At 38.4% G+C, this 14189-nt stretch overlaps 1 protein-coding gene across 4 annotated transcripts in view; it reads left to right on the top strand.

Annotated features, from left to right (window-relative positions):
* The first annotated feature begins 74 nt into the window (after window positions 1-74).
* The window catches only part of VPS13D (vacuolar protein sorting 13 homolog D), a 103337-nt gene continuing 89222 nt past the window's right edge, over window positions 75-14189 (top strand). For all 4 annotated transcript variants that reach the window (XM_063354063.1, XM_063354061.1, XM_063354062.1 and 1 more), the window contains exons 1-16: window positions 75-206; window positions 2749-2919; window positions 3801-3878; window positions 4116-4306; window positions 4618-4698; window positions 6004-6120; window positions 6342-6446; window positions 6767-6937; window positions 7911-8011; window positions 8624-8792; window positions 10178-10270; window positions 10982-11192; window positions 11769-11948; window positions 12386-12516; window positions 13281-13353; window positions 13857-14027. In XM_063354063.1, coding sequence (XP_063210133.1) covers window positions 2823-2919; window positions 3801-3878; window positions 4116-4306; window positions 4618-4698; window positions 6004-6120; window positions 6342-6446; window positions 6767-6937; window positions 7911-8011; window positions 8624-8792; window positions 10178-10270; window positions 10982-11192; window positions 11769-11948; window positions 12386-12516; window positions 13281-13353; window positions 13857-14027 — 1969 coding nt within the window. In that variant the 5' untranslated portion in view covers window positions 75-206; window positions 2749-2822. The remainder of the gene's footprint in view (window positions 207-2748; window positions 2920-3800; window positions 3879-4115; window positions 4307-4617; window positions 4699-6003; window positions 6121-6341; window positions 6447-6766; window positions 6938-7910; window positions 8012-8623; window positions 8793-10177; window positions 10271-10981; window positions 11193-11768; window positions 11949-12385; window positions 12517-13280; window positions 13354-13856; window positions 14028-14189) is intronic.

The following is a 14189-nucleotide window of genomic DNA, read 5'->3' as shown; positions in this document are numbered from 1 at the left end:
CTGCCCCGGGCGCCCCCACCGGCGGCGGGGCGCGGAGCGGGACAGGCCCCGGCGTGGCTCCGCCTCAAAGAGGCGGGAGAGGCGGACATCGACAGCTCGGCGCTCCCCTACCCAGGCGTCTCCCCGCCGGTTGGCTCGGGATCGATTGGCGTGCGGCCCGCCGAGCCCGCGCACCACCGAGGAGGCGGCCGCCACCGGGAGCCCAGGTGGGTACCGGCGGGCTGGGAGCACGGGGCGGCGCCGGGAGGGCGGCCCCGGGCCCCGGCGGTCGTTTCCTGCTGCCTCAGCCTGCGCTCCCAACCAGAGCCCGGCTGCACGGCGCGGGCCCGGCCCTGAGGGGCCCCTCCCTGCCTCACGCCCCTCGCAGGGCTCCGCCCCGCCGCCCCGGCACCGGGGGGGCGAGGGGCGGCCGCGCGGTCACTTGTTCCTGCGCCCCGGGGACGGGGCGGCGGAGGAGAGCGACCCTCAGCCTTGCTGGGGCTCAGCGCGGCGCCTCGCCCCGCGGCCGGGCCTCAGGGTGCCCCACAGGCGCTCTCCCCGCCTGGCGCAGGCCGTTCGCCGCCGGCCTCTCTGTGGCTTCCTCAGGGCTCCCTCCGGCCGGCTCTGGGCAAGGTGACCTTTCGCTTCCACCCCGACAGGCGCTGCCTGCCAACAGGTCCCCTCTCCTGTCTGTCGCCACCTCCCCGCGGTGCGTTGGCTTGTGTGAAGGGAGAGAGGAGAGTGCCCTGAAGGCCGCTCCCGCCCTTTTTGTGTGTCACCGGGCGCTGAGTAAAATGCCCCCCTTGCCCTGACGGGTAACACCATCCCAGCACCCTTCCCTCCTGGCCTTGGCGCTGGCCCTGCCCGGCTGACACAGGCCCCGCTCCTTCCCGTCCTCCTTGTTGGGAAAACTGTGTGTTTTTCCAGAAAAAGTGAGCCAGCTTTGCGTGAGGTCCTGTTTTGTACTTTGATTCTCATCCTGATAAGACCTTACTGTCTCATTTTTGCTATGTAAGTTCAGAAAATAAAAACACTGTCCTAGAAAATAAGTGTGTTGTTTTTCTTTCCTGTGGCACAGCAGTGGACTAGGAAGTTACACATGGAAAACCCTTAAAACATTTGAAAGATTCCCAAATAGTTCGTTCTGTTCCACAAGTTCAGGTTAATGTGGTGATTTACGTTATTCACAGTTCTTAGGATGACTTCAGGCATGGAACTGTTCATGCACTGGAGGTTTTCAGTCACTGGGGTGCTAACCTGGTCTGAATGTTTCTTCAGGATCTTTTCTCTGATTTGTCTCCTAGCACCTGTGGATTTATTTTTTTCTTTACTTATTTTTTTAAGGGTGACCTGTCAAGGTTTACTGTATTGGCTTGTGTTTGAACTTAAGCTTTCTTGTCAGTTTTATTAGAATAAAACCCTATAAGGTGGTGGCCCCATGTATATGAATGCTCGGTCTTTGTTATGTGGAATAATACTATTGGTTTTGAAAAATATTGAGAAATCTTACAAAGATAAAAATGTTAAATGGATTTAATGTGAAGATACGCTTTATTGGAATGTAACATTCTTCATGACAGTATAGTTTCACTTTTCAGCCTTTAGGAAAACCCTTTCGTTATTTGCATAACATTTATTTAACTGTATTAGTTAAATATTTTCACTGGCTTTTTTTTAAAGAAATAAAGGTTTTAATGGGGGGGCTTAAAATCAAGCAAACTGCATCATGGGAAAACTGTGACTCTTAATATCAAATTTAAAATATAACTCTTGAAGTTGTCATTCTGACAGTCTGACATATCTTGCTTTTCTGCTCTGTAGAACTCCGTCTTACGTACACTGGTTTAGGGAGGTCTGTGGGGTTGGGAGGCTTTTCCAAACACAGAACTGATACATTTAGTGCATTCTAACCACAGGATATGGCCTGCGTGCTTTTTTCCTTACTGTAATAACGTGCTTGATCATGCCCTTGCAGAAGCTAGTAGTAGTTTTGCAATTCACTTGTTAAAAACTTGAACAGGCATTTAGGGGTTTTAGCGGTCTGATTACCACATAAGTTAAAACAGAAATGGCTGGAGAACAGTATGAAGGGAAGTGTTTACCTGTATGACTAGTGTCGCTTTTCTGCTGTAGCTTCCCCCCCCCGCCCTTCCGTGTTGCAGTGATCTATGCTATCACTTGGAAAAGCTGGTATCACTTTGAAAACTGTTGATGGGCTATTTATGGGACTTGTATCTGGTTACTTCTCACACATACACCCTTCCCAAAAAAGGGGTGAGTTTTTTCACGGGTGTCGTATAAGAATTCCACAAAAACACAGTTGAAGGCTCTGGGCTGTTACTTTAGACCAGGCTTCCAAAACCAGAATGCTGGCAACTTGAAGAAAATACTGGCAGCAGAAGTTGAGGAGGCCAGTGCAAAACTGCTTCACATAAATGTGGAATTTTAGTCTTCTCTTTTCTGGAAGAGGATTGTAGATTGGCCATGTCGATTATGGCAACAAAATGTGGTGTTTTGATTAGAAAAAGGATGGAATGATTAACTTAATTTGCAATGGGAGCTGTCTGTAATCATCAAATTTCTATATGAAACTCTGATTTGAGACTTAAAGGGAATAGCATAAAGCATTTTTTTTAAGGTAGAAATCAAGCTTAGTGTTTTTATTGCTTTTTAGATGGATTACAGTAAGAATTACAGTGACAGCAATATGTCAGCTCTGCTGAAAGTGTATATTTCAGACAATCATTTTCATCATGTTTTTTCTTTCAGAGCGAGATTGTAGTAATGGAACAGAAATCCAGAAAATGACAGAAAAACGTTAGTTGCGCTCTTCTAGGACAGTCATGTTGGAAGGATTAGTAGCCTGGGTCCTCAACACCTATTTGGGCAAATATGTCAATAACCTGAACACAGACCAACTTTCAGTGGCTCTTCTAAAGGGTGAGGCTTTGTGGTATTTTCTGTAGTGTTTTCATGCTGTGATTTAAAAAAAAATAGTGTTATGTTTTTGTAATAACTGGAAGGTGAAATAGAAACAATCACTTAATATTGTGTTTAATATTTATATAAACCCTTTTAATACACACTTTATAATGAATAGTAAGTTCTCTTGTGTTCCTGTCTTTGTTACTTTTTATCAACACTGTTAAACCAATTCATATCAAAATTTCAAAAGTATGCTTAGCATATCTTATCAGCATGTTTTATTTAATATTTGAGTGTCATTTTTCTTAATATTGTTCAGTAACTTTACTGTTGAGGGACTGTGGCAGGAAGTATTCTGTAGTCTTTACCTCTTATGTTTTGATGATAGTAGTTACTCCCCTGTCATTAAGATTTCTGGTTTATGTTATTTCATGTTATGTTCACGAGTCTCCTACAAATCAGTGCTTTCTAATTTATCTTTTGCTGCTATTATCTGCTATTTTTGAGAGAATATTTTATAACACTTCAAAGCTTTTCTGTGTGGGCTTTTCATAATATTGAGAAGATACTTGAAGTATCTCTTCTGAAAACCAAGGAGAAGCTTTCTTCTTGGTTACAGTAAAGTTCAGATTTAAAACCTTGCAGAATATTGCTTCTAGATGATCTCATCAACTAGTTTGAGCACATGGCATTGGAAAATTAACAAGTATATTAAATAACCATTGCAATTGCAACACAACTTGAAGTGGTAGGTTGGGTGTTCTCATGAAATCCTATTTAATATTTTTTTTTTGTTTAAAAGATTATGCTAGTCATTTTAGGCTTATAATGTTCAAGCTGTCATTCTTTAACATAATTTTGTTTAACAGACTTGCCTTTTTTTCTGCTTTCTATAGGTGCTGTTGAATTAGAAAACTTGCCACTAAAGAAAGATGCCTTGAAGGAACTGGAATTACCATTTGAAGTAAAGGCAGGTTTGTATTTTGTTTGTGTGTGCAGGATGAATATTTATAAACAGGAAGTATTGCATATTTTAGAAGAACCTTTACCTGTGAGTCAGAAGCTTGAACAAATGAGGTAACCTGGTTTTCAGGTGATCCAGTTCTATTTTAGCTTGTTTGTTTCTTACACCACTTTTTCTTTCAGGTTTTTCGAAGGATGATAAAGTAACTTTACACGGGAATCTGATAGCATCTCTTTTGTATATCTAGGTTTCATTGGCAAAATAACACTACAGATACCTTTTTATCGCCCACATGTGGATCCATGGGTGATATCTGTCTCAAAACTGCACTTAATTGGTGCACCAGAAAAAAAAGAAGATTTTGATGAGGAAAGGGAGAAGTGGCAAGAAAGAGAACACAAGAAAGCCCTTCTTCTAGCACTTGAAGAAAAATGGAAAGTGAGTCACACTTGTCTTTCATGGTGACAAAACAGCTACGGTAGATGGATGGCATTTAAGTCTCCTAACAAATTGGAGAACAAATGCATAGGAAACTAACTTAGAATTTGATTCATACCTGCTAACATAGGGCAATTTCTGCCCCACCCCCATCATGTTGTGTGTCCCACATATCTTGGAGATACTGAAATCTTCTTGTTTTTTTTGTTTACTTTCTCCCTGTTCAAGGTAATTTCATTATAACAAGGTGTATTGTTTCCTGACCAGTTGTTACAGTGGTGGTTAATGCTTATCCTTATTTTCTCTTTTAGAAAGAACGACAACAGAAAGGGGAATCTTACTGGTACTCAGTTACTGCATCTGTAGTCACAAGAATTGTAGAAAACATTGAAGTAAGCCTTTGCATTGTAGAGCTTTTCCCACTTGTTAAGAACTACTTGTGCCCACTGTGCTTCACATTGTGTAGTCCTCAGGAAAGAAACATGTAAATCAAAGGTAGATGTTTGGCAGAGGACAGTCCCTTTTCAGACTGAACCTTCATAACTTCAGTCTTAAACTAGTACTGATGGGGACTTCTGGAAAGGAAAAAGCCTCCATCCTGCTTTTACCAAGGGGAAAACATCAACTTTTTTTTGGTTTGTAACGGTAGGTGGGTACTGACTTTGTGTGGAATCTGATGGGTGCTCACGTTTCAATTCTTTTAGTTATAAACCCACCAAAATACTGTTTATTAAGCAGTAGAGCATGATTTGTTTTGATGAAAAGATAATTTGTAAAGAAACACATCTGAGAGTTTCTGCTGATCTATGATTTTGATTATTTGTCTGTGTTGTCTCTCAAGTTAATTATTATTCTTCTACTATTAATAAAAATCTGCCATGTGTCAAAATGACTCAAAAGTATGGCTGTTACGCTCCATTGCTTTTCCTCTTCAGAAGTCCTAATGTAGTTAATAACATTTGAGCAACATTTACGTCATTAATCATTTGTGTTTAAGAACCAGAAGCTTTCTACGTATTACTTGCTAAACTTTGTCTGCCCACTTCCGTGAAAGGACTGTCCTCCTTTTTCCTTATGTGCAGATAGGCTGACTATATTATTTGGCTGCATTTCAACTGACTAGAGGCAATTTAAAAGCGAGGTACCTCAGACTACTTGCTTTTCCTGATATGTTTGAGAAGGATATATTTGGTGCATGAGCTCAAGGCGAGAGTATCTATACTTTTCTCAGTCCTAGAATCTACATTCTCTGAGTAACTGCAGTAACTCACTGCTCTCAAAGGTTTTACCAATATAAAATTAGCTTGGGCCACCTTGTATTGTTAATTAGTTTGTAATTCGGGCCCATGGTGATGGTTCTAGTACATAAAGCAAATTTGGGTCTTTGGTTATTGATTACACATTTGCCTTTAAAATGGAGAAGAATAGTAGGATAGCAAAATAAAGTATACTGTCTTGTGAAAGTGGGTGGCTGTTTTCAGGAGAAGGGCAGGGACTAGTGGTATCTGAGGAAAAGATAGAGCCAGAGAGTACAAAACCAAGCAAACACGATTTCTGTGAGGTCTAAATAACTACCAGGAATTGTTGGAGAAATGCAGAAATTAAATATTAAATTTCTTCAATGTTAATGAATAGTACTGCTGTCCACTCTAACGATGTAAATAGTTGTCTCTAGTAATGGCTTTTTTTCCATTTAGTTAAAAATTCAAGACGTCCATGTGAGGTTTGAAGATGGTGTCACAAATCCTTTGCAGCCGTTTGCATTTGGCATATGCATCAAAAATGTATCAATGCAAAATGCAGTATTTGAACCAGTAAGTATAACTTTTTGTGCAAGAACTGATGGCAGCTAAGATGTTTTGCTGTATTTTATGGATGCTAGTAAATATTTAGTAAAAAGTATGGCATTTTAATAATGTGGTTGTTGTAATAAATTGATTTTGGGCATTTCATGTTGTTTATTGAGCATGTGGAACTAAGAACTACATGGCACGTGGTGTGTGATCTTGACTTCATTCCATTTTTTCTACTTCAGGTAGAGAAGCTGATGCGGAAAAAACAGTTGGATGTTGCTGACTTCAGTGTTTACTGGGATACCAGCTGCACTTTATTGGGTGACCTGCCTCCTGGTCAGCTACAGGTATGCGAGGGAGATTATTGTTGTTGTTGTTAGTCTCCTTTCTATATTGCAGACCTAATGGACTTAGAATTTATTTGATCGGGTGCTTTTAAGAGCAACATAAGGTTATGGTTTCATGCTGTAATGATAGGATACATGTGCAACCTGCAAAGGCTGTGCTGTGAAATACCTTGTTTTACCTTTGAAGAGAGAAAATGTTTAAGAGGTGTTTTTAATGGACTGGCATGCTAATAAAGTGTATTCTAGTATATGAAACCAGTGCATCCTAATAAGTATAGTACACTCATTTCTTATAGAATAAATCTGCTTGTAACCCACAGGAAGCAATGGATAAAAGTATGGAAAGTCGTGATCATAATTACATCATGGAACCTGTATGCACTTCTGCTCTTCTTAAGAGAAATTGTTCTAAGGAGCCTTTAAGATCACGCCAGACTCCGCGGCTTGAGTGTGACATTCAGCTTGAGACTATACCCTTGAAGCTTTCACAGGTAAATACCAGCCATCTTCATTAACTCTCTCTGTCTGAAACAGACTGTTGAGAAGCAGGGCAAATGAGGCCATCACAAATGCTGGGCTGTTAAATATGTTATGCTGCATTGGGTGTCCAGACTAGTTAAGTCTTCCAAGATTGCTTGGGTATCTGCGTGCTGTATTGCACCCTGCTTTATGGCCAGAATGACCGATTAAAGAAGATACTCCTTTATGTTTTGGTTGTCACAATGCCTACAAATTCAAATTGGTAGTTTGAGGTAGAGTGTATTTTTTCCTTCCCGCGTGCTGCAACTGTTGTTTGTATGTCAGTGCTTCTGAAGATTCTGCTGGTAAAATGCCATCTTGAATTATCTACCTTGAAGAAAACAGTTGCTGATTCAAACAGTGAAATACCTGTAGGGGTCATAAAACTGTGGTAGCGTTTGTAACAGCTGAAATACCAATTATAGTAGCATAAAATTCATGCTTTCTTAAGGATTTAGTTTTAGAAGCAACTGAAAGGGATATACTAAATAAGTTGTTTGTTTTAAAACCACGCATTCCAAATTATTTAATTATTTTACTGCAACTGATTATTGCAAAAGAAGTTACATTCTTGTTTCTTTATTGTAGCAATAGGAGAGGTGTATACGGGGTGTTTCGGTCTGTAGAATGTACAATAGCAGCCGATGTTAGGTTGATAATCTGACATGGAAGGAGATTTCATTCTGTGTGTTTGTAAGTAAGGACGCCTGTAAATTGAATGTCACGCATTAACTACTAAGTACTGGGAGAAGATATGTGGCACTAGAGAAGCAAATTATAAATTATGATTAACATTAATCTTAATTCTGAAGCCATATACAGGCCGTTGATGCAGATAAGCTAAGCCTGTGGTTGTTTTTTGTATGTAGTGGTTTTTCCTCCCCTTTGCTTTGGGAAGCACTCCCAGTGTTGCCTAATTGATCTGTAATATTGTTTTACTAAAAGGTGCAGTATCAGCAGATCATGGGATTTCTGAAGGAGCTGGCTAGAAAGGAACGACAGCTTAAATTCAGGAAGTGGAGACCAAAGGTTACAGTAACAGAGAAGTAAGTATATCTACAAATGTGCTGGTGTTAATATGATATTAAAAACTATACTAGGAGACTAGAATGAAGACAAATATAAAAAGGTAGATAATAATCATATATTAGAGTTTCAGTTTTCATGTTTTGTTCCCCTACCTCATAAATCAGTTTCAAATATTCAGATGTAATTAAAACTTAAAATAAAATTATTCTTACCTGAGGCTTTAAATCCTTCTTTCACAGCTTCCAAGAACTGAAATTAAGTTGAAGGTTCTACCCCCATGCACACACTGGTGTTCTGAAATTTTCTTTGTGGAAAGAGCTCCTATTAAGTTTCTTTTAATGATAAATAAGGAAGGTGGTATCAGTTCAGACCATACAACTCAACATTTTGTTGTCTGTCTGATAGATAACAGCTATACTGAGTCCCACTAAAGTGGTGGGGACTTTGCAGAGCACTGTTCTACAAAATTCATAGAACTCGCCCTATGCACTCTCTCTAATAGTGGTGCTCTTTTCTGACCGGTTGCCCTCTGTTTTCTCACTGAACCTCTCCTGGACCTTTCACCAGTTTGATGTGCGTTTGGGTTTTTTTGGACATATTGGTAATACTGTAATTCTAAAATGTTTCAGCTGCCGAGAATGGTGGATCTTTGCTTTGAATGCTAATATTTCGGAGATCAGGGAGCAGAGACAACGTTCTACCTGGGAGTTCGCATTACATCGGGCCCAAGATGCAGTATCTTACACTGACATGTATTATAGCAAGTTAAAGGGGGAACCACTGTCTGCTGCAGAGCAGGTATTTAGATTTGGGTTTTCTGATATTTGATTTGTTTCATCTTCTCAAATTTAAAATCTGTTCTAGTTTAGAAACATTTTTATTTTTACTGCAGGCCATTTTCACTGAACAGACTGTCTTTTAACCATAACTGAGTTTTTAATGCTTGAAACCTGGGCTTGTGGGAGGTGTGTGCAGCAGGATTCTTGTGGTTTTGTTTTGCTATGCAAAAAGCTGACTGTTTTTTTAAGCTGTAACTGGTTTTCACCAAAAATAGCATTAACTCATAGAATGCTCATGTCAGTCTGTGACATGGTTTCTTAACTTGTGTTCTCTGTAGGCTCAAAAAGTGTTTAAATATCAGAAGTGTGTCAGGTTATCCATATGGTTGGATAGATAATGTGGGAAAAATTGTGGCTACCTGACAGTGTGTTTGGGAATGCGTTGTTGTTTTTTTGTTTTTTCCCCAGTTGATTTTAGGATGAAGAATTTAGAGGGAAAGTGCCCCTAATAATGCACCTGTGTCCTACTTCAGAAGGAAAAAACCTATGAACTAAAATTAGCTGCTTTTTATAATTAGCTGCTAGGTGTATTGAGACTTTTTTGTTAAATCAGTTCAGGGCACCATGTACCTCACCTTAATTACAGGTGTGAGTCTACTGATACTTTAAGTTGTACGTAATCATTACTTCTATTGTTTAGACATGAACTGTAGGAGTAGGTCAGTGTACTGGAAATTGTATAGTAGCTGGTAAAGCAGGAGACTTTTACCTTCATACCGTGTGTATTGTCTTCATCAGAGCTGTGAAGTGTAACAAGGGCAGTGCCATTGACTAGAAAAATGCCTTTTGCTTTATTCTTCCGTGATGTATTTTTTAGACTTGGGTGATGAATCATAAGCTTCCACAAACAACTTCTTAATCAGTAGAAAGAAGACGACATGTCTAAGTAACTGAATATGAATACTACGTTGTCCTAATTTATGCAGTTCATTTCCTCTGCCTTCTTTACTCAAGAGAAAAGCTTTTTTTGCTGCCAGCTAAGCTAGTAATTCTGTAAAATCAGGTTATTTTCCATGGCTTAAATTTTGTGGTGCAAACCTTGCTTCTGATGGATGATAGGAGGATATAGTTGGGCAAGGAACTTTTACCATGAAAAGTCATAAAATAATGTATTTTACAATGCAAGTAAACTTTATTTGTAGTACGGGGGAATGTCATTGTTACAGTTGCCCACATGACTTCTGTTTATTTCCATATGCTTAGGCACTTGGATACTATCATTAATGCCACGTTAGTTTTTTTCTACAAATCTCTAACTTACTCAGTGCAGAGATGTTTGACATGTTTGTGAACGAGATGCTATATTCTTTCAGTGCAGTTACTTTACCTTTTTTGTCTTTTCAGGCAGAAATGCATCGTATTGAGGATGAGCAAACTTATGAAGAGTTGAAGATACTGTATGAGATAGTTCATGATAAATTTCATGACCTAGCTGAGGTGAGCAATGTTCTGCATACAGGGTAATATTTGGAATCTTTAAGTGAATTATTCTGAGGTATTGTGTTCTGCTCCGCAGGAGAACGTTAGCATATATTTGTTTTGTTTTAGAAGTGTGGCATTAATGCTAAAGTTGCAAACAATGCTCAGTTCCTCCAGTTTTTACTGTTGTGTCACTTGCACAGTGAAATCTTTTGCCTAGTCATATGATGATCTTCCTCAGTAGTATTCTTGCCAGAATTCCTAGGGCACGTACTCTTCAGCTTAAAAACAGAGAATGGAAATAAGGGCCTATAATGAGTATTTTCCCAGAATAAATATATGGCAGAAGTGAGCCTCATGTAAATGTATTTCAGGGCAAAATTCATAAAATATTAACTAATCTCTAACAGTACAATGTCATGTGTCTTTCAAATAAAGTTGCTAAAATTTAGAGCTGTGTTTTACAGCGTCAAATGACTTCTTATTTGGTTTAGTCTTTCTAGACTAAGATTTAAATAATGCCATATGGCTTTATGTATGAATATGCAGCAGTTAAATGATGGTATGTTTGTTGTTTCTTTACCGCTGCTCTCCTAATAGGCTACGTATTGATTGAAAATATCACTGCTGTATACTGAAGAGTGCTGAGCAAATAGTAGATGGAATTGTGTTTTTATTGTGGCATTCTTTATCAGTAGTAATGTGTATGTCTTCAATGTTCAAACATAGAGTGTTAAAGAGCCATTGCCTGTTTGCCCTGGAGGTTCCCCTACAGCAGAATCTGCACATAGCAGTAGCACTGGAATGCTGCAGTATCTTCAGTCTTGGTTTCCTGGTTGGGGAGGTTGGTATGGATACGCTCAGCAAACATACGAAGGTGAACCTTTTGAAGGGCTGCTGCCAGACCCAAAGGAACAGTGGAATCCAGAAGACATACTAGGTATGGGAGTATAGGGTCGTCTGTTTTTTTTTTTAAGGCTGCTGATGTTACCATAGTTAGATGTCTGTTAAAGGTGAATAGAAACAACTCTTTGGTTCTGTACTGTTAAAAGATTATGTGTGTCAACGGATGTGCCTAATCAGAGCCTGTCTAAAGCTTAATAACCTGTTAAAAAATCTCAGTACTTGGTGTACCTGCTTACCTCTAAAGTGATATACGGAATACATTTACTTCTGGTATTATAGATATTTACGGCAAAGAGCTTTGGGACTTTTCAGGTGGGTGGGAGTCATGTACCGTGCTGTGACTGGATGTAACATTGACATTACTGGGTTATTGGGGTCTTCATAAATTTAGATTTACATTACCTTAATTGAAATAGAAGAGTTCTATGGAATGCTGAGTTTTGTTAAGGTAGGACTTATATCTGCTTTATTCTTTTGTTTCTGTTTTCCTCTCCTAGAGCTGGGGAAGTCTTTATTTTCAAATTCAGAGAAACTTTTTTGTTCTTCGGTAGCCTTCCAGAACCTTGACTTACTTAATGTGTTGTTTTGTTGTTTTTTTTTTCCTAATTAGGTGCAGATGAATTTTTTGATCCTGCTGCAGATGCTTCTAGCATGAATACCTTCACAAAGAGAGATCATGTTTTTGCTAAATTAAATTTACAGTTGCAAGGTGGCTCTTTCACTCTGTTGCATAAGAAGAAGAAGGTGGTGCATGCTGAGGAGACTGCTTTTATGCAGCTGGAGTTTTCAGGTATTAAGTCAATTTCTGTTCTTTCTCAAAAAAGACCAGAGCTTTGTCTGCCTTCCGACCTTCCTTTGATTGTCTTTTTTTAATCCTTTAAATTACTATGCTGAAACAAAGTTCAAAATGAAAATATGAAAACACCTTGTGGAAATTGATATATGAAGTGAACCTAAGTTTCTCTCTTCAGATATGTGAATGATTTCAACGTACAAATCTGATTTTAGACATTGTTATGTGTGGAAAAAAGGCAACTATAGAAATACTTGCTTCATAATCATTGTAATATATTCCAAATTTCCATGCTTAATTTGTTTAGTAGAAATAAATATATATAAGCACTTCCAAAAAACTCATTTGTTGGATATTTGTTATCTGTAAAATTTAAATATAATCTATGCTGTGTACTAAAAGAAATAAAAGCATTTTATGTATTTTTATTCCAGGTGTAAAGATCTTAGCAGAATCTCTTCCTCGCAGAAATTCTTCCCTTCTCAAAGTTCAGCTTGGTGGTCTTTTTCTGAGGGATTTGGCAACAGAAGGGACCATATTTCCTGTTCTTGTTTTCCCAAATCCTGTAGGTGAAAAAAACCCTTAAGTTGCTACGTAGGATGAATAAGTGTGTATGAAAATAGTTATATTCCAAAACTAAACATGTTTTCCTTGGTTTGTGTCTTATCCCAGAAAGAGAACACAAAAATCTTGAAGAAGAATTTCCACTTGTTGAACTTAGTTTTCCCCTCCCTTTCCAATGATCCTTCATAGAACTCTTTGTTGTTTGCTCTGTATGCTTGTAACTTTAACATTACAGTTATAGGTGTGGGAAGAAGACAATTCGGTGAACAATATTTTATTTTTGGAACAATCAGCGTTGTTGCTTAATCAGTGATTGTTCTTTTTCATAAAACTCGTTGGTCCAAGTAAGGTTTTATTTCTCCTGTATACTGTTACACTAAAAGCAGAAATACAGAATATTTTTTTTCTTCCTAATGAATTGATGAAAAGATTGCAAATATCTCTTCTGCACAAACAAAATTTGAATCTAATTCCATGAGAACTCCCCATGTATTTTGGACTTTGTAATTTGTAGAGAACTGACTGAAATTTGCACTTTAAACTTCAGTCTGTCTGCTACACGAGTAGGTAGCGTTAGCTTCTTAGTCATACTTCCTCTCTTATTTGATTACCTCAAGGAAAAAAATGCATATAATAATTGCAAATTATACATATAATTCACTTATAAAGTGACCATAAGACTAATTCAGAAAAGACTTTTATGCTTATATCAGGTGGCTTGGTTGATTTTATCTAAACAATCTTTTTCTTTTAAATTCTTATCAGCAAAAAGAGGTTGGCTGCATGTCTTCCTTTGGACTCCAGAGTTTGTCCTCAGAAATGACTAATCAGAACACTGGTAAAGATTTCATTTTATGTTTAATGATAACAAGTGTATGCGATAATTCCTGCAAAACAGAAATTTCAAAACTGAATGCCTAAGGTTAGAATTCATGCAAATGCTTTTTGCAAATAGTAAAGATAAAATCATAGAAGCTTTGTTCAGATGTATGGATGCAAGTTGACTTGAAAGGAAGTGAGTAAGAAAAATTGTACTTCAAGACAATGGGAGTTGCACTTGCTCTTTGTCTTGGTTTAAAAAAAGAAAGAAAAATTGTTAGGAGTTCAACATTAAGACACAAGTTCTGAAAATGTTTTTGTGTATACAGATGTTGAATTCTGTTGATTGTAGAAGTTGATCATATGATTTGTTTTTCTGTCACTAAAAGAATTTTCAAACAGGTACTACTTTCCTAGTAGTACCAATTAAAAATTAGTTATTAAATTCTTTGGGGTTTGTTTTTTGCTTTTGTCCATTTGGGTTTTTTTACAACTGCTTTTTGTAATTCATTTTTTATTCAGTTGCAGATCCGAATGCCCCAGTGTTTGAGATGCTTTATGAAAGAAATCCAATCCACAGCAATTTTGAGAGGCGCCTGGAAGTCAGTACCAGACCTCTAAATATTATTTACAATCCACAAGCCATTAAGAAAGTAGCTGACTTCTTCTACAAGGGAAGGGTTCATACCTCAGGTTAACGTTTAATACATTTTTTTGGTGGGGTTGGTGGTATTATATCTTCGATATATCTTATCTTTGATTTTTATTTATTTTCATTCTTGGAAATATAAAGCACTAATTGAAGAATCTCCACTTTAAATTCAAATTAAGCAACACTCTTGAGTCTTGCTCGGA

The sequence above is a fragment of the Chroicocephalus ridibundus genome, chromosome 16, assembly GCF_963924245.1.
Source record: "Chroicocephalus ridibundus chromosome 16, bChrRid1.1, whole genome shotgun sequence".
NCBI lineage: Eukaryota > Metazoa > Chordata > Aves > Charadriiformes > Laridae > Chroicocephalus > Chroicocephalus ridibundus.
Note: the sequence above shows the minus strand (reverse complement) of the source record. Positions and strands in the feature narration are given on the sequence as shown.